Below are 21,183 nucleotides of genomic sequence, written 5' to 3'. Positions count from 1 at the left end.
CTTCCCTGTCTGCCCTCCGGTATTTTTGTCCTAGACTCCTGGCTTGTGTAATTCTTATGCCTCAGCTCTCTTATCTTATCGCAGAGGTCCATATATCTCCGCGGTCACCTATGGCTTGTTCTTCCTTCTCCCTTTAACAAGAACTTCTTAGGCCGATGCCAGCAGGACGTCATTGATGGTGTTGGGGAAGGAGTCGATGTGATTGTCTAAGGCTGCAAACTGCACCGCCTATCTGTGCTTGGCATGCCTCTGCTATTGCCGAGTCTTTCAGTTTCTCCAAGGCAAATCTTATGCGATGGTTCTTCGTGATGTAGCGTTAGGTGTTTGCATTCATCGGTTGACGTCTCTGGTTACTCATAAATCAGATGGTAGTGCGGCTACATGTTCTGCCACTGCAGCGGATACCATGGGATTGATTTCATTTCTCAAAGATACTTTGAGGGTTTGAACTATTCTGATAGATTTTATCTGATTGTGACCCGACTGTAGAGTAGGTCGGTGGTAAAGTAACTTGGGTCTGAAGAAATGTTCCTTCTGCATAGTTATGGCATGAACTGATTGCTTGATAATGCATGATAATGTTTGATATTGCGCGGGCTCCATTGATACTTTTTGAAGTGAAGTCATACTGTCGGTTATTGCTCTTATCAACGTGATGTTGTGGTTGGTATTTGATGGTATGGACATAGGGGAACAAAGTTATTTTTCTTTGGTATGTCTAAACAAGCCTACACTTCCCGAGCTGTCAGTTTCTGACTCAGAAGACTGGTTGCTTTTCTTCTCCGCTTTCTTTATCAGATGATATAACGTATCTCTTCCTGGAACTTGTAATTGTATACCGTGTTCTAAAGCAATTGGTATTGTCCCAAGTGGATTGATGACTTAGATCATCTGAGAATTCTTCTTTATGACTTCATAGAGACTTTTAGTTAACTGTAAGGTATACTTTTTAGCCAATACAATATTTTGTCACAGGAATCGAAATTTGAATAAATCCAGACTGCAAGTAGTGACACGTATTTTGCAAATTACGTTTGTAAGAAAAAGCTGACAGCGTTTTCTAGTTGTGTTTATTTACATTTGTTATCAGTTACTTGTCGTTAGGGTCACATAATATAGCCTGCTATACATGTTATTTGTAAAGACTTTATTATGCAGTTGAATACACCACCGAGGGCTGGAACGGTTTAGGGATGGTAAAGTATTGTTTTACCAAAATATAAAAACCAAAGTCTTATATAATCATAGTAACAAGGGATTTAACTAAACTATTTGTATTTTCTGACATCTATCAATCAATGTCAATAAAATAATGACAATCAACAATTTCGACATGTACACATAGCTTATCATTTCTGTATAAAAGAGCGATTACAACATTTTTCAGACGCATAGAAAATCGCATTCGAAAAAGAAAACACAACACAATTTGGTCAGTCGGGTCAAGTTCAAGGTAACTGTAACAAAAAATAAAAATATAAAAACATCACACTGATAGTTTCCAGTAACTAACTTAAGTAAACACTGAAACATCTGGGTGAAGCTTGCACGAAAGCCTAGCGTATAATTGTATTCAGGTTGTGTCGGATGAAGGGCAATATAACTATCACTATAAACGATAAATGGCATTCGCTCAATAACTACAGTTTGCATAAAAGCACTTCACTGAAATTGTGTGTACATAGGTAACTTACATTCAGACTCAGCTTGTGCTTGCACGTAGACCAGTCAGGTCAATCCCAAAGTACATGTTACTACAAATATGAAACTACTCTCTAGCGAACAATGTTCTGCTCAATGGATTGAGTTTGTACATGGCGACTTTTCTGAAACTTCTTAATTGTGTACCTAATATGCATACATAGCATGAAAGTGCATTACGCGCCAGTTTGATCAAGATCAAGGTCACTGTAACTTTAAATATAGGCACGAGTTGAATTTAATCATTTTGAATCACTAAATAAAAAAGAGATTTTTGGATATATTTCAAGTCTACCATTAATAAAGTCGTTCAACCATTTAAATAAAATCCGCTTATACAGGGTGTTGGCGAAAGCCTGTCCCGGTTTGTTAATTCCACAATGCATAGATTATCAATGCTGGCTGAGTTATAACTATACATCATAAATGAAAACCGTGCGATATTTTAGGAGTTGGGGGCTGCATTAATCTTTTTCGAAAATCTCTCGTTCTGATAATGATTTTTTTTTTTTAAATTGCCTTACATGACATCGGCGAAGTAGTTATGATACACATGGCTTACTTGTATATATGCGTTGTTCATATATATTAGTGATTGCACAACGTAAAACATATACTGCTATTGTAGTTATTTGCTATTTAAAAATCATGCTGGATGCAACAAAACAAGTTAAACATCTTCACTATTTATAACGCTCTTACACTCAAAATTAAACGGTTGATGCTCTAAATGTTCCGTTGCCCATATATTCCATGCTCTCTTGGCATTTCATCACGTTTTCGACTGCTAGTAAAATGTGTTATGAACTAGTTTGCTTGTTCACCCTAATTGGGTCGCCAATAGGTAAATGTTTCGAACGAGATTTACTGCATGGCCAACAAGCTATTACACTACGGCAAAAGCTTAGCTTCCCATTAGCGATGCGAACTGACGTGAGCTAAAAATTGAAGTATGTTGATATCAAAACTTAAGTTTAAAAACGACATAAAATGTAGAATCCACGTTTTTGTTGCTGAGAGCGAGCATTAAATTAGCTCTATAAATTTCATTGTTGTTCCATATGTATATATAATTGCTACTACCCGCAAAAGGGCCATTATTTTCTAGTATGATCCGTTGCAGTTGCAAGTTTCAAGAAACCTTTTCGCAACTTTTAGCATGTATTGAAGTTTGTCATTGAATGCTTTTTAATTTTGATAATTGGAACAAAATAGCTCCAGTAAAAAAAATAAAATTAAAGAAAGATAAAAAAGAAGAAATACTTATTTTGGCTTGAACCAATGACCCTTGGAGTAAAAGTCAAGCACTTATACATGATGCAAAAGACGTTAACGTCATTTATTTTCCCGCGTCCATTTTGGCACGACGTCATTTTAAACATTTTGTCATAGTCAGCAATTGACTGAAGGAAGTAAAGAAGTAGAAGTAGAAGATTGTATTGCGTATACACTATATATTTTGTAACATAAACAAGAATACAGTTACCTGTTTAAAAACGAGGAACTAATAATCGGTACATAGTTTAGTTTTTGTATTAAATATAATTATAATAAGGTTGTAAAAAGAATCTTCAGTCATGCGTGAATATTTTGGGTCATGACCCGTCCATGCAGAGAGGTAATTTATAGTTTCTTTTTATTTTATGCTTTTCTGTGGTTTATAGAGAAAAATCAGTGGAATAAAACTGGTATTTCACTGTTTTAAACAGTGAAAAGGAACAGTGAAAAATATCGATATTGAAAAATATTTTTCACTGTTTTACTGTGAAATGACGTCATTTTTTCGACGAAATGACGTCATAAATCAAGCGAAATTTATCCAGTTCAACTCTTTTACAATGTAAATAAACGGTGAAAAAAGCATAAAATAAAACGAAAATTTGTTGGATTCGATGGAATATCGGTTTAAATTCACTCGTGATCATAAAAAATACATATTTTCACTCGTGGCTGCGCCTCTCGTAAAAATATTATTTTATATGATCATTCGTGAAATAAAATCGATATTCCATCGAATCCAACAAATATACTCTATATATTACACTGTGTTTTAAAATATAACATATTATCGTTAGCCATTTAGATTTATCATTTCATTGCATGAGAATGACATGCTTAAACATGATTCTATATTTGGAAGATTTCGATTGTATATATGTTATGTTAAATATTATATTGGTGAGAATCAGTAGCAACGGTTGCAACGGTAGCCAGGGTTGTATGGATCAATAAATAACGTTACCGATACCGCATACTCGACTTCGTTTATTTATGTAAAGGACAGGGACTGTTACATTTCTCGATTATTGGTTCCTCGTTTTTAAACAGGTGACTGTATTCTTGTTTATGTTACAAAATATATGACGTAGACAAAATAAAACGTTTAATATGACGTCGCACAAAATGGACGCGGTAAAATGAATGACGTTTACGTCTTTTACACTCCCCAACATGAAATTATTAAAATTTAATATAAGAACATAAACATCATAAACACATCAGTATGATACAAATCCATTACAGCGACAAATAATTTAAACAATTCAATTGCAATATTCTTAATAATTTTTTTTCATCAACAGCAAACATATACACAGTAAGTGTTTTACCACTATAATTCAGATGGACTCAATACAACAGAGTACAAAACATTATTTCCACAAAAGTAAATCATCGCAATAAACATCATGCTACGGCAATATCAAGTCAATCAATTCAAATAGCCATTACTGTTAATCACTTACTCAACTGTGTCTAGATTGAACATTCAAGCAAGCACAATTTTGTAATAGGTTTAACTACACAGCTACGGACAAGTCCATCCCGACCCCCCAATACACTGACCACCCTGCCCAAAGCCCACTGGCTCCTAGGGACGTTTTCTTCAGAGATTAGGACGACATCTCCGGACCGAAGGTTTGTGGTCTGCCGTTGCCACATTTGCCTGGCTTGCCTTAGTACCACTCGGCCATTCGTGCTCATACAGTTATTGGCTTACTTATATACTTTATATAAGCATTCCTCGTAGTGCACAAAATATGACGATAACAATAGTACTCTGAAAATTATTCCATCGTTTCGCGTTTGTAACGCTTGTAACGCTTGATAAATTTCAGGTTTTTTAATCGTCAAAAGATGAATATAATGTATATTTTAGAGCATGATATATGTTCAGTATTTCTTTTCCCTTGCAAATAGCATAGCTACAACGCAAAATTGCGAATCTTGAACACTTTTTTTAACTTTGTTGTCAATTTATCAAAAAAATGAAAAGGTGCCTTTAAGCTATGAACGTTCTTTGTCGGTAGTATCCGTTTTGTTTAGCTACCGTGATCTTACTGCATTTAGCTTTTTTGGAGAAGATCATGTAAGGCGAGCGTGTTTCAACATGCACGCAAGGGTTATTTTACGTTGACTTACTACATGACACAACGAAATTAGCAATATGGCCATCATGCACTACTGTTTGAATTTAAAAACCATTAAGAATATACATTAACGATTCTTGGTAACTTCATTTTTTCAATTTTTCTAAACAATCGTTCGTATAATTATATAAAGTGTGTCCGCTTAAATTATTTGGGTTATGGTCTGCTATGTGATATGATATCGTAAATGGATGGGTGTGTATTTTCATTAAAATGTTTGTTTTTTAATTAATAAAGGTTCATTATGGCGGCGCAAGAAGACACGCGTATAGACGTTTCAGTAGAGAAACTGATGGGTGTTGCTGAAAAAGTGCGGCGTATAACTGGTCCTGCTAAACAGCAGTGGATGAACCTTAGGCATAACGAGTATATCGTTCCTTTAATGTTTACGCATAAAAATAAGATATTTATGATATTCCGTTTAAACTATTTTAAAAAGTACAACTTATCAGCATGTCTGTTTATTAAATGTGCAACAGTTTACCAAACAGATAAACGCTCGGCAGTTATTCGCGAAGGGTTAAATGTAGCGATGTGCCATATGAATCTATTATCATATTGGGTATATTTAAATTCCGTTTAATAGATAAGCAATTGTGAAAACTTTTTGTATTTTATACCAATAACCAATAATTGTTTCGTGTTAAATACTTATTTAGACGCTGGATAGCGGATAGTTTGCGGTTTAAACATATTAAAACCATATGTTTCTACACATATAACTGAGCAGAAATATAAACATAGTCACCGTGTCTGTTCTTTGAAGCATTTTGTTTTCATTTTGTACACATGTTCTCTTCGTTAAGTTAGGTATTCATCCAGTTTGTAGATAATAGTAGATTAGCATAGTAGTAATACGATCACGAGTGTATTTCAATCATCTACACCAAGTTTTTAATTAATAAAACAAGTTAACATATGTATTTTATTAATAGTTGAAAACAAATTGTGTTCGTGTCCACTTTACTTCCTTTTCTTAGCATGACATGAGTACATTATTTCCAATACAGAACGTTATGGCGTGTCAAACGTTGCAAAATTCAATGTTTCCGTATGTATGTGGTATATTTGTATATATATATATATATACATATATATATATATATATATATATATATATATATATATATATATATATATATATATATATATATATATATATGGTAAAATCCGATATATGTATTGCATAACAAATATATGTTGTATAATTTCATATTTATGTTCGCTTTTCAGTCACGCCTGTTTAAAATATTTCCCATGATGCAAATTATAGGACATATATATGAACATTTTACAACAAATATATGGAATTATTGCACACACATTTAAAAGTTTAAAAGTTTAGAACACACAAATATTTTGAAAATTACACATATCAGAATTATACCACATATATATCAATTTATTGCATACATGTTATGAACTGTTACGTCATACATATGAAAATATCGAATATAAATTTGAAAGCATACAACATATATTTGTTATGCAATACATATATCGGATTTTTCCATATATATATATCTATGCATTTATGCAACATATATATGCAATTATAACAACCTTTACGTGGGGATCAAATTGTAAAAAAAAGTTACCTATCATAATCTCTCTTGCTATTGTTATAGTGGACATTTTACATAATTATGACGTTTCAATATTAATTTCAAAGCTGAATGTCTGTTATTTACATGTCATGTCTTCTCTGAAGTCCTTAAATTTAACCAGATTCATGTCAACGGATAAACGAGCGGAAAGAAGCATGATCGTATTACGTGATAATAATCATAATACATGTACATAGTGATTTTAATGCAAACGTAATATATACGCATTTTTTATTCAATTGTACAGAAGCTGTGTGTCCATAGAAAAGCTGTTTGATGATATGGAGAATGTTGTGAAGTCGGCTAAAAAAGAAACACAAAGACAGCAGGTAAATATTATTTGGCGTAGTTAATGTGTTCTTTCCCAATAAAAACATGTAGTGAAGTAAAATTATAAAATTAATAACAAAATAGTGAAATAACTTATAAAAAAAATCATTATGAAATAGAGTGTTGAACGTGAAACTAGTATTACTTATAAGACATTTTAACACAACTTCACACCGAAGCCTCGAAGTCATTTCAACTTATATACTTTTTATAAGGCACACAGGGCATTACCGATTCAAGTCCGTTTTAATTAGAAGATGATTCCCCTTAATTCTATTTAAAAAACATTATTTTACTTATAGCATCCTTAACGGGAAATCAAACACATTTCTTACCTTTAAAGCAAGTCAGTATATGTATTTTATGATTTTATTAATATAGTATAATGCTAACATTCTGAAAGAATTACACTGTACGTTGAAATTGCACATAAAAGAACATTGCTCGGGATTTGAACCCGGGACTTATTTAAGCAAAATAGAACGCCCATTCGTCGTTAAGTCTGTAGAAGCGATATGCGTATCTTAAAGGATATGTTCCAAAATAATTGAGAACTAACGTTCCAAAAGCGTTATTATGTAACCTGTTTTGATTGACGACTTTCCGTTATTTAAACCATTATTTTCTTACATTTTTATTTATCAGTTTGCTTGTTTGAAAATAATAAATATATGCGACTTGTCATTTTGCCAAGTTGTGAACAAATGTCTTTTTTCTTATTTAATGTCTGAGTATGGATTTATTGTTGATCGAAGGACTCTCTGCTTTCTAACTTGTAACATTCGAGTAATAAACATTTTGTTCGGCGTGGATGTCTCAATAGCCAACATATTTGTTCGCCGATAGACCCGAATAGATACGTATATATTAAAAAAAGAGAAATTCTTATATTTGTTTCATATCTCGTTGACATAATGTTGAAACAGTGTTTAATCAGGCGTTTTTATAAGTATGTTAACGATTTAAACTAAGCAGTAGTTCATAATGCTTAAGTTTTATCCCGACTCTGGCAGAAGTAGGAAGTGGTTATATAACATACAGATTCGAGTTCAAAGTTCAAAGCTAGATTACATTTTTCAGTTTTGAAACTATTTATGCAATTTGCATATACACATGATAACATATTAAATGAGTGCATAGAGATGTAAAATCATCATTTTGGATTTTGTAGCCCGTATTCTTCACTTTGAAAAACAAATACATTACTTGTAGACGCTCAAGTGTCCTAATTTGCCATGTTATTGGCAAAAAAAATAAATAAAATATAACTATGAATATAAAGTCCAATACCTTGGTACCAATTTAATTTAAATCAAAGCATTACGTTCGCTTCGTTGTTCTCGATTTTAATGATGCCCAAAAGTGAGTGTATAACCAAAGTAATGTGAGACAAATATACAATATGGTGATTTTTACAAACGTTCAGTGTAAGCGTCGCATGCAGATTTTAGCGCAAAATGAAAATAGAAATACACATTCTCATCATACAATGCGTATAAGCACAAATTTTAGTTGCGAAGCGACACACGTTGACATAATGCGGCTACACGGGTTCAATTCCCGCATCCGATTTATGTGCATCGCCATCTTAAATTTTCCGAAAAATGACCTCTGCGGCTGTTATCTTAGCGAGTGTACCAATAGTAAGACAAAAACATACGTGGGCTTCGTTTGTTTTGATTTTTGTTTGAAAGTCATCCTAACGTGAGTTGTCGTGCTATGGAATCAATACAGTTGTCGGATAGTATTAAACGTCAGACTGAAAATGATTATAATGCAAGTCACGGTTAATGGCACTAAGAAGTAGTTAATGAAATGAAAAACACATTTAACTTTATTTAAAAAAGGAAGCATTTAACATTTTAAACTTAAGGTTTGGGGTTAAAGTATGATACAATAAATACATTGATATTCTACTTTCGGCTTTAATTTAATGAAAATTAGATATACATAACAAGATACGACACCCGTGCATACAGGGTGCACATTTATGTCATCAGTTTCTTTGGTTTTTTTTTGATGTGCTTAAAATAAGCATCGAATAAAACAATAACAGAATGTCAAGCCAGACCTGTCGGGGCCCGGAATAACAAGGACGCACTCCAACGACAGTTTCCAGCGTGGAAGCATGGACCTCTGTGACAAAATTGCTGAGGCATAAGAAGTTCACCAGCCTTGACTCAAGGGCAGATTACCATAATGCGAACAGGGAGGTGAAGAAGAACATTAAAGAGTCCAGGAAGGATTGGTTGAGTGGTATGTTTTAGGGGTAATGTTTCCACATCGACAAAAAAGATGACCACATCCGACAGTAAGAAGGCCTACATAACCATCAAGACCCTCACGAAGACAAGTCATCCAAAGGCCAGTGTTTAAGCAGACGCTTACGGAAGTCTCCTGACCGCAAAAACGCAGTCTTTAACAGGTGGACCGAAGCGGACGACGCAAGTCCGTCCATAAAGGCAGAGGAATGGTTAATTCTAATGTAGTAAAATATCCGGGATCGGACGATGGCCATTACGAGCACGGAGGAGAGGCAACGACTGTAGCAATGGCGGTACTATGCCGAAAGATCTGGGAGGAGAAAACTTGGCTCAAGGAAGGGACCCAATATCTTTTCATCCCCTTACCGAAAAAAGGGCAACTTCAAGTTGTGTGAGAATTACCGCACCAACAGCTTCATTACTCATATTAGCAATGCCATTCTTAGCGGAGGAACTGCTGGCCAAATAGCAGGCTTGATTCAGAGCTGTGTGGAGCACAGTGGAACAGACCTGTAACTGAAGAGTCATCGTTGAGAAAAACCTGAACCACCATCGTGAGCTCTTCCAAAATTTAATCAACTTAAAGAAAGCTTTCGACCGCGTTTAGCATGATGGTCTATGGCATGTTACGAGAGGATTAACAAATGACGGATGCAAGTCATTCAAGAACTCTACAGAAACGCCAGCAGCTCAATACTTCTCAATGGACAGCAGGGCAGGCGGACTGCTTTAGGACATCAGTGGGCGTCCGTCCTGTATCTCGTCAACAGACTATATGAAAGAGCACAAACATACGGGATGAATGTCTGCACACTGAGGGCGAAGATCATGGTGAAAAGCACAACCAACACCAGTGCATTCTTCACAATGAACGACGATAAACTGGCAGTGACCAGCTTCAAGTACTTGGAAGCATCTCTGTCCAAGGATGGTATCAGTACCGCTGAGGTCCGAATAACAATTGCAATGGTAAGACTGAGCAGGTTGTGTACAAGCAGTTCCATCAGCTTCAACACCAAGTACAGTCTCTAAAATGCTGTTGTAGTCATATCCTATTGTACGGCTGCGAGACCTTGACACTTCACGCATACACCGAACGCACTATACAGGCATTTGAAAACAAATGTCTCCGAAGACTGCAAAGCATTTCCTACACGGAGCACATTACCAAGAAGGACGTCCGGAACATGACTTCAACACTTGTTGGCAAAGAAGAGAGCATACTGTCGACCATCAAGCGACGAAAGCTGGATTTCTTTATACACGTCACCAGGCACGACTCTCTGTGCACGACTGTTCTCCAGGGCATGCTAGAGGGAGGTCGCCGTCCAGGCCGTGAGGGAACGCTACGTGGTCAATATGAAAAAGTGGAAATCCCTTTCCTTGGATGAAGACATCTCAGCAGCTCACAAAAGACCTGACTGTATGGGTATATCTTTATCGTCGTCCCTTATTATCCCCCAACGTTTAGACCGGTCAATGGAATAATAATGAGGATAATGATGATGCTTGTGAACAAAATAGTGTAATCCAATTAATTTCAATATTAGCAATTCTAGCACGACACTCTGCATGTTTTCTCTATACAGTGGAAAATATCGAGTGTAGAGTATTCAACGATAATTATTGGCGGAGCCTTATATTTTAAAAATAGTATTGCAATAGAGCTTTACAAATAAATTCACGTGCTTCAATGCGCTCTATCGAAATCGTTCGAAACCTACATTTTAATTAAACGTTTTGTTATAAATATTCACAATTTTAAACTTCATTTGCACGAACAGGTTACACATTTGTCTAAACGATAAGACACGAAGCAAATGCAAAGGTCAACCACATAAATACACACAGATAACACAAACAAATGAATAACATTGGACTTATTCTCATCAGTACGGTTATTGCACGATATTTGATGTTTAAACCGATATTATGAGTCTCCAAACCTCACACTTGGTCGACACTTATTAAAAAAGGTGTATATACAATTTACCTCATCCCATCACAATTCTAATTAAATAGCAATAAAAGAAAACGCTTTAAAATTGAATTTTATTTTGCTTATAAATGCTTTGTAACAAAGCAATACAAACATACTTATAACTTTGTGGCGCATGATAAAATGGCACTGAAACAAGTACAAACCACATCTTGTATTAAATGAAATAATTTTTAGTCAAGTTTTAAAATTCTCGTTAAGCATTTTCATAAAGAAGCGTAAATAATGCGTGTGAAACCTACACTCACGAAGCTTCGTTGTGTATGGTTATAATAAGCAATTATAAGCTGTATACAAGAAGTACAAACTACTAGAAAGCAAGTAATGCACTAGGCTGATACTATGTTCTGTCCTTTATAAGAACTTTTTACCATACAAGTTATATCTTCTTACTGCTTTTATATTTGACTGTGTTCTGTTATTGTCGACTGAAAATGAACAAAAACACTACCACAAGTTTATGACGCTTGTAAAAAATATGTGGTTATTTATACACAAAGATCCATCATTTACAAATGTGATCCTCCATCGCGGTTTTTATACATAACTCTGGGTTTTAAGGTTATTACAATGCCAAGTTTTAATGCTATATAAAGACCTCCAACCTAAATTTTTAACATATTGTTTAGCAGTTAAGCATTTTATGTTGTTAATTAAGTCTCTCGATGCATTCTGTTAGACACCCAATTAAAATATTGCATAACAATCGACTTTTATGAGAAAATAAGTAACGTCTACACTGGTATAAACAGAACATATAAATAGACATAATTGGTAATATGAATCATTAATAACGCGTATGACTGCAATTTGATATATATATATATATATATATATATATATATATATATATATATATATATATTTTTTTTTTTAACAGTATGCCACTTTCAATCTATTGTCAATCAGGTAAGATTAGTGCGAAAACTCCCAAACATACTAAGCAAAAAGTGGTTAAAATTCCTCTAAAATAAAGAGGCCTTCCTTCCTTTCCTTCGGTTATAATTGTATCTCGATGTACAACAATGATCAGACAATAATTGAATAATTACATTATGGTTTAATAAACAGTTTTTGTGATATCTAATATGAATTACTTTAAACCTAAAATGGCTTGATAACAAAACCTTTGATGTTTCCAATAAAATTTAAAGTTACATAGTTAATTTCGAACAGGTATCGATTAATCAGAAAATGAATGAACTTCAAGAAGAACGAAAAACTCTCAAAGATGAATTGGAGAAATTGAAAATGAATAACAAAAAGCTGGAACTCGAAAATAGACAATACCAGAACGACATGATGTCACTAAGAAGTAAAGTTGATAGCCGGGTAAACGTTACTACGCATAAACATATGTTATAATGAGCTTATTCTTAAATATTTAGTGTCGTGATGGCCACTGATACTTATGTTGTAATGCATGTATTTACATAGTCAAAGATGATACATTTTAGATCAAGGTTATCAGGACTTTTGAGGAAAGGTGGAGTATATTGGGAGAGACGAACACAGTCTTCGATAAGAAACTAAAGGAGCGATACGGCGAAAATTCGTCACTCAAGAAAAAGAATGTGAGTCACATTGAGATTTATGCAGTTAAGAAGTTTTACTATATATTATCTCGACCAATTTATAATTAATATAATAAAGAATGTAAATGCATAGGATTTAAAACAAGAAGCGCGAGACGTTTTTAAAGTATAACATCAAATAAATAAAAATTGTTTTTATCTTTACATGATCTTATCTGAATAGTTTAACTAAGTTAACTTTGACATGATCAAGGTATGGACTTCTTGACGTTGTTAACAATTATGTTACAAACGATAATTGTTTGTCTTGTCATTAAGAGGCCAAGTATGGTGGTATAAAGGTGAACTTTTTTACTTTGCAGTCTCTATTACATCTCTACGTCATAGCAAACGCGTGCGCACGCAATAGCTACTGTATCCGCACGTCATAGTTATTGCGTGTATTAGATATAACGTACACAAGCGATACGCAGTAAATGACCATTGAACGTGTCGGAATGTTATCAATTTGTAACTATTCCAATTAACACATCGGGCTATGTTCTATAATGGCTTTTCTGTTGGCCATCTATCGCGTTCGCACGTCATAGTTATTGCGCTCACATGTCATAGCTATCGTGGCGCACATAAAAGCTTTTGCGTGCGGACATTATAGAGGCATTTCAAATTAAAAAGACAGTTATAGAGACATTATCTACGTACCCTTTTTCCACTGTACGAAGAACGAGCATGATGTAATAATAAAATAGAAACATTATGTTGTTTTTATTACATTTTGTCGTTGATATACAAACTAAGATTTTATTTTGATAATTTTACTTCTCATCGTTATATATAATGAGCACTTTATACATAACATGTCAGTGCAACCGTAATATGGTTAAATATTGTTAGATTTGAAACACAATAAGTTAGTAGATATATTATAAAAGCATGAACTATAAGCACAATAAAAACTTTTTTGAGTATCACAGTGTAACTGCTTCACGACAAATGACTCAGTGGTAAATGATCTTTATTTTACAATTTTACACATTTTAGAAAAAACTCACGGAAGACAACAAAAGATACAGTATTGAGCTCATGGAACTTAAAGCTCTTAGAACAGCGAACCATCAGTAAGTTAACGGTTTGAAATATCTTTGCAACCATAGACAATGCATATATCATCTCAAATCAACTCAACTCATATCAACTCGATGATAACTTCTTTGAGATATTCATGATATATGACAATTAGACTAAGCATTTATGTATAAAAAATTATGGTAGATAATACAAAAATATGACTCGTTTCTTACCCGTTTTTGATATATTTCGATTGACAAGCAACACAACTAGAATGAATCTTAATTAATAAAACATTCTTTACGCTTTGCATGCATGCATACAAACCGTCGGCAAGGCAAGAAATTCAGTGATTGTATATATTTTTAAATGTTAATGAGAAAGAGTCAAAAATAAAAATTCAGAAGTCGAAGAGGAGCAAAAGATTGATATTATTTCAGAAGTTATTATTTTATACTTTCATATATTGTTTTATTTTTCGAAGTCGTTGCCTAAAATAAACGTCTATATGGATTCAGAAGTCAGCATTTAAGAAAGTTAACAAATACCTTTTAAGTTAAAACTCATAGAGCATGTGGCTGTACTGTATACATTTAATGAGTTTGGCATTTGTTGCAAATTCGAAATTCAAAGTGTTCGATATACCATAAATTAAGTATATGTAGTTTATTCATATCGCTATTTTTTTTAAATATATAGGTTGGAACAGAGATTGTCCCAGCTTGAGATCGATAAGGCACGTCTTTTACAGAACTTTCTGCAAGAAAAAAGCAGAGAAAGAGGACGCATTAACCCGGTTTGTACTACATTCAATAACTAACGTCATACCTTAAATATTTTTCTAATCGAAGCGAATACCAAATATAATGACATAATAAAAAACAGTCAAACATAAAATAGTTGCATAGTGTTACAAAATAAAATAAGTTGTTGCTATTTATGTGTTAATCATTAAATCAATGTAAAATATAATATGTTATTACAGCGTTATAATTCGTTTGTAAATCGAATAACGATTTATTTAAATATAGATTAAAAACCTCAGAAGTGAGTAAACTTAATGATAGTAACCCGAACGTGGTAGACCTTCATGACATGAAAAGACCCACCGACATTTTGGTGACGATGATGGAGGAGCTTTACAAAAACGAGTGGACGGATGCGTTTCTAGAATTGAAGAAGGATAATCCTGACTCGAATGAAGAGACTAATATTGCACAGGAACTTGTAAACATATTAAAGGCAATTTTCAATTATTCTTCATGTGTCGACGCGTGTACCTCAAAATTACGTGAAGAAGGCTTTAATGTTCGTCTCCCTGCTGTTGATCGGGATAATCTATGATTCAATATCAATATTTATAGTTTTCAAACAGTTAAATATTACCGATAAATTACTCGTTAGGTACAATATTTAACTGGAAAAACATTTTAATCATTCCCGAATCCTAACTGTAAATGAAACCGACCGATTTTTTTTATAACGTCAAGACGTTATTATTGAGGCGAACATTTTTGTTTTACAAACTAAAACATGTCAACAAATGAAGGAAAAAAATACCGTCAAACAAAAACGTGTTGATTTGGGTTAAAATATAGATATTGTTCTCTCGACCATTGGAAATATATTTTTCTATTATCACTCTTTAATTAAAATTTATATTCTCAAAATATAATATATATCTAGCTTTTCAAATACATGAACAAAGACAACAGTTAGTATGCGTGTACTAGTGATAAGTATTTAATTGCATTGTATATTTTTGTTTTCATTTTAGAAAATCTATGAACTTTGCAATGAGATGGACTGGAATGGTTTATTTCAACATGTTGAAAGTGCAATTGAGACCATAGCTACTGCTGTACAGGTACCAGACGACTTCTTAAAAGATCTTAAAACACAACGATTCAATCTCTACAGTGCTTATATAATGTATTAATAGTCCAACGCCAAATGAACATACATTGCTGTCATCAATAAGATTCGATAATCTAACAGTTTAAACCGATAGCACCAGTAATATATGTATACGAGGTGTTTGTTCACAACGTTGCGATATAGTCGGTAAAACATTTTTATTCATGGCGTTACATGTACACACAAAAACATTCACTGAACCAGTTGATTGACTCGGAGGCTACAGCTTATTGTTCTCTCCACTTACTATATCTTTAAAGACTGGGTCGAACCAAAAATAACAGCAAATGGTTGTTTTGCAAAACACAACCCTTTAATATGAACATGTTCTTGTTAGGAAATGAAAATGGTGTGACAAATACGTGTTCACTAGGAAAGGTATCATTGAAGGGTTTTGGGTCTGTATAGATTCGGATAAAAAACACTCAAAATTGTAATATGGATATAGCATTTTAGTATTTAGTGAAATGAAAAATAACGAAGCTATGTTTTTTTTGCGAAAAAAGGTGATTGTTTTGGAACTGTGTTCGTCAATGTTGAGATTGCGGTCGCTAAACGACTCTTTGGAGCGTCACGGTTCGAATGAAAGTTGTTGCCTTTTTGTTTTTCTATTTGTCTAGGAATCCAAACACCCTGCTTGTTCGGACTTTAAAGTTGTCATCAAGAAAGAAATGCAAGAGCAGATAAAGAAACTTAAGACACGCAGAGCTCATACTCTTCTATCTACTTTACAACGCGTATGTATTATTTTAACCCATGGTATGAAAAATATGTGAGGGCGTGAAGCTTACCTGTACAAATTGGGCATCACTTTAACAAATAATACAAATTAAATCCGACGTATAGACTAAATTTTGAAAAGTCGACAATTATCTGAAACTTTCCAATACTTAGTTGAATAATTGCAACTTTGGGTTGTTTAATCAAGAAGTCTGTTAAATGCTCCGTACCATTTCATACGAAGCTCCGCCTATAAAACCAGCTTAGGCTGTTCAATATTCTAATATTTGTTTCTCGTTCAGAAGCCTTTGACAATTGTACATCGAAAAACGGACAAATGTATACATACATTGTATGAAAATCCTATTCGTTTTGACGTCATTCGCTTATTTTGTATTGATGAAATCAACGCCGTAATTGTTTGTTACGGTCACATCACGTAATTGATAAGAACTGATGAATGTTCTTCTAGGTAAAATTATATATTTATTGCATTATTATAAACGAAATCTCAAAATAACATCGTGTTACACTGAAATAACATACGATCAGAGTATATATGTGTTTTAACAAATTAAAAAACTATGAAAAAAACTATTATACACTATAATCACTCCATCTAAAGCTTATATAAAAAACAACAACTGAAACAGTGCCAACATTTCAAGGTAACTGAACAATATGAATTTTCGCCCATACCGTTTTCCGCCTCCCGAATATGCAGAGCGCATGATATACATGTATATAGCTTTACTATAAAGTTTTTATGTTCCCTAACGCAAGGTGTAAGTTTGTTTAGTTTTAATGCCCGTTTCCTTCCATACTTTACTTCAATATGATTGAGAATGCATATCATCTGGTTACTCATTAACATAATTCCACTGAATAAGCTATTTAAATTAAGGAAACTGCGAAAAGCATCCTCTACCCATTTTTTAATTATTTTTTTACATTTTCACCATATTAAACAGGTTTGGTTTAAAATATGTTTGCGCACACTTTTTTATTTCAAATGAAGTCGATTGACTTTTACAGTACAAATATTTTAGAAAGTAATTGTTGATTTGTATATGTTAAAAAACACAGAACTGAGTGTATGCGTTTACTTATCTTAGTTAAGTTAAATAACAGTGTGCTATAAATATGCAAATTGTTATCATTCAATATAGCGAAAACTCGACCAGTTCTCATATTTGAGTTTTTTTCAGTTGAATTTGCTAAGGTCATTTTGCTACAAAAATAATACCACAAACAATCGGATTTATATACATAAACTACATCTTAATATACATGTATTTATTTCAAGTAAAGTATAACTGAATCATTTATAACGTCAATGCAATCGCATAGTAAATATATGTTAATAACCAAGTATGTGTTTGTTAATTAGGGCTTGTCCATTCTATTAGTCGTTGTATTGGCATACGAACACGATTGTTTATTTATTACAATGTGTATACATTGTTTATCTAAAGGCTGTACATAATTAGGTCAGAGAATCGTTTTATTTGTATGTAAATTTGTCATGAGAAACGCTGTGAATTGTGTTATAGGATAGCATTCAGTACATCGAAGTGACATCGAATAATAGGGCAAGCTGAAACAAATATAGTTGTGTAGTGAAGCGAAATTGTTAAATACTTCACGTTGCTTGCAACTCTATATTAAGCTCACACACGCATGTAGATAAATACATATTAATATGATATTATTTACATTGAATATTGATATTAACTTTTATATTACTTTAATTATTTATAAACATGTGTTTCACTATGCTGACACAAATAAATTCATATATTTATGGTAAATCCATATATATATATATATATATATATATATATATATATATATATATATATATATATATATATATAGTATATTTGAATATATATATATATAGTATATTTGAATATATATGTTGCATATTTCCATTTGTGTGTGGTATAATTGCATATATATATTGTATAAATTCATATATATATGGTAGAATCCATATATATATGGTATATTTGAATATATATGTTCTATATTTCCATTTGTGTGTGGTATAATTGCATATATATGTTGGATAATTTTCATATATATGTTGGATAATTTTCATATATATGTTGGATAATTTTCATATATATGTTGGATAATTTTCATATATATGTTGGATAATTTTTACATATATGTTGGATAATTTGCATATATATGTTGGATAATTTATATATATATGTTGGATAATTTTCATATATAAATAATTTGCATGCTGGGAAATATTTTAACGGGTATGACTAAACAACGGATATGGCTTTTTCGAGCGTGAAGTGCGTTCATCAAACATCATGGCCGACAAAGACATGTGAGTAAAATGATTACGCATTTGGTTTCAAATTCTGAGTCTCAAAAGGCAAACAAATATTAAGTTTTGGAGCATTACTACAGTATGAATGTGCACATTTATAATCCTTCAATTATTTGTAACATTATGGTGTTCTTTCATTTTGTTTGAGCAGTATCTTTTAATTCGGATATGCACACTTCGGCTTATTTTTTTATCATGAAAGACGGTGGTTTAACAAATGCAATTTCCTTTAATTTCATCTTCTTCCAATATTTTATTGATATAATCTGGAGTATCATCGATTTTAAAGCATGCTTTTGCCATTTGTTAAAGAAGTCTCTTTAAGTTAAACTGTACTTTCAGTACATTTGTTGTCAGTATTGATGGACAGGAACATCACATCATAGCATCTGCAACCCTTGTAGAGGCCCTGAATTCAGATGGTATGCTTAAACTTATAATATTTGTAACTTGAAAAAAGCAACACAATTATTATGTCAAATCTGGAAATAATAAGTGTGATTATTGTCAATCAGTTACCAATACTTCAATTTCCATTTTATTCATGTCAATAAAATAAACCTTACCACCTAAGTGATGCTCAATCAGAGCTCCAGATAAGGTTTTGTGAAATTCTAAAATTACTTCCAGATTTTCAAAAATAATTCTTAACTCTGAAATTTTATTCTTAACGTTACTACTAAGTTTTGGAAAATAATTCTTATTTTTCTAAATGACCTAAAAATAAATAATAATGGTTATTTTCATGCAAAAAATCAAAATAAACATACTAGCAACTTAGTTTATACGAGTTCAACAGTGACTTTTCAGTATGATACAATTTTATTTTTCAAATACCTTCATATGCCCAAACTGTGCTTAGATTGCATGCCTTAGATGAATTTTACATATTTCACAATTAAAACGGGTCTCCCCTTCAATCTTTTCAACGATTAGCCACGGGACTTGTCCCTTCCACTCGTTTAATGTTTTTGTGTGTTTAAGTTTGGACCCGTCGTGTCCCGTTTTTGTTTAGCTTTTCCGACTGTGTCGGCAACTGAACATACAACATCGTATAAGATCTTTTCTATAATGTCTTTCTAAACATTTAACTTCGGCTCACTTTGCGTACAATATGTTAAAAGCGTGTTTTTGGACGCTTTGCAGTTTTTTAGGACGCTCTCTGGGCGCCGCCATTGTTTTTTGACAGATAGACTGTATACGCCGCTTTTATTGGAAAAAATGCGCTTTGTTAAACAAACCCGATAACCATTCTATATAAGCACCCCAAAGATCTTTAATACGCGAAAAGAACTCAATAAAAATCGATACGAACCGATGCAAAAATAATATTCGTAACTTGATTTTGTAATTATTAATGGTACGACAAGATTTTAAAACAAATACGTAACGGACTTGAAAATAATTCGTAATTACGAAAATACGACCCTTATCTGGAGCTCTGCTCAATTGATCATTGTCCGCTCGGTAACTAGTTACATGTACCTCGGGTACATGTAAGTATTCTTACATGTTCCCCGGGTACGGAAAATATACTCAAACGTACCCAGCCAATTTTAGACTACCCGACTGTTTATTCCCGCCCCAAAAACACGCTACCGATTACCGTAATTACGAAACAAACTGCTATTTTTAAAAAAGTGCATCAACATGCTTGTTTAGTATGAGTTTCGATAATATAGATGCCATTTTCACAGAAAATGAAATAAATATGAAAATAATTAATTTAAAAAATAATTGCTGACAACGATCGATTTAGCGCTAAAGTTCCCGGGTATGTATGAGTATATTTACCGTACCCGGGGTACATGTAAGTATGCTTAAGTGCACATGGGGTACATGTAACTAGTACCCGAGCCGACAATGACCAATCGAGCCTAACTGACCATCCCATTCCTTATTTACGCTCTTAAAGCCTCTTTAAACATTTAAATGTGTTCATCATTATAATTGATTGAAGATGTGGTGACACTTTGTAGTTCAGACCATTCAACCAGGCAACATGCCTATGAGTACATTTTATCTGTGCTGAGGCAAGGTTTGTCATTCATATTTTTTCTTATCTCTTTACTTTCAAATGAAACTTGCAAATGTGATTGATTACATGTTTTATGATACTTAGGGATTCAAACAATACAAAAATGTTCATGTGCTTGTATTTTTTCCGATTGTTTATTGCGAAAAAAGTGATTGATTTGTTTTAATTTCAAAGTGAACATTGTGATGTTGTCACTTCCTAAAATACTGAATGTTTTGTAATTGGT

The 21,183-nt window shown here is 33.0% G+C and overlaps 1 protein-coding gene across 1 annotated transcript; it reads left to right on the top strand.

The window, feature by feature from the left end:
- The first annotated feature begins 5,405 nt into the window (after positions 1-5,405).
- LOC127833822 (uncharacterized) lies at positions 5,406-15,298 on the top strand. The gene is made up of 6 exons (XM_052359298.1): positions 5,406-5,495; positions 6,984-7,065; positions 12,787-12,903; positions 13,906-13,982; positions 14,632-14,728; positions 14,964-15,298. Exons 1-6 carry the CDS (start codon positions 5,422-5,424, stop codon positions 14,985-14,987), a joined length of 471 nt encoding a protein of 156 aa, XP_052215258.1. The 5' UTR covers positions 5,406-5,421; the 3' UTR covers positions 14,988-15,298.
- The last annotated feature ends 5,885 nt before the right edge of the window (positions 15,299-21,183 follow it).

Source organism: Dreissena polymorpha, chromosome 6 (assembly GCF_020536995.1).
Source record: "Dreissena polymorpha isolate Duluth1 chromosome 6, UMN_Dpol_1.0, whole genome shotgun sequence".
Taxonomy (NCBI): Eukaryota; Metazoa; Mollusca; class Bivalvia; order Myida; family Dreissenidae; genus Dreissena; species Dreissena polymorpha.
The sequence above is the reverse complement of the archived record's forward strand: the minus strand, read 5'-3'. Positions and strand labels throughout refer to the sequence as shown.

Bases quoted from the DNA above. Each gene is read 5' to 3' on its own strand.
- LOC127833822 (XM_052359298.1), top strand. From the start codon at position 5,422: ATGGGTGTTGCTGAAAAAGTGCGGCGTATAACTGGTCCTGCTAAACAG. The intron at 5,496-6,983 runs GTATATCGTTCC...TCAATTGTACAG, and splicing joins ATGAACCTTAGGCATAACGA to AAGCTGTGTGTCCATAGAAA. The intron at 14,729-14,963 runs GTTTGTACTACA...ATTTAAATATAG, and splicing joins AAAGAGGACGCATTAACCCG to ATTAAAAACCTCAGAAGTGA.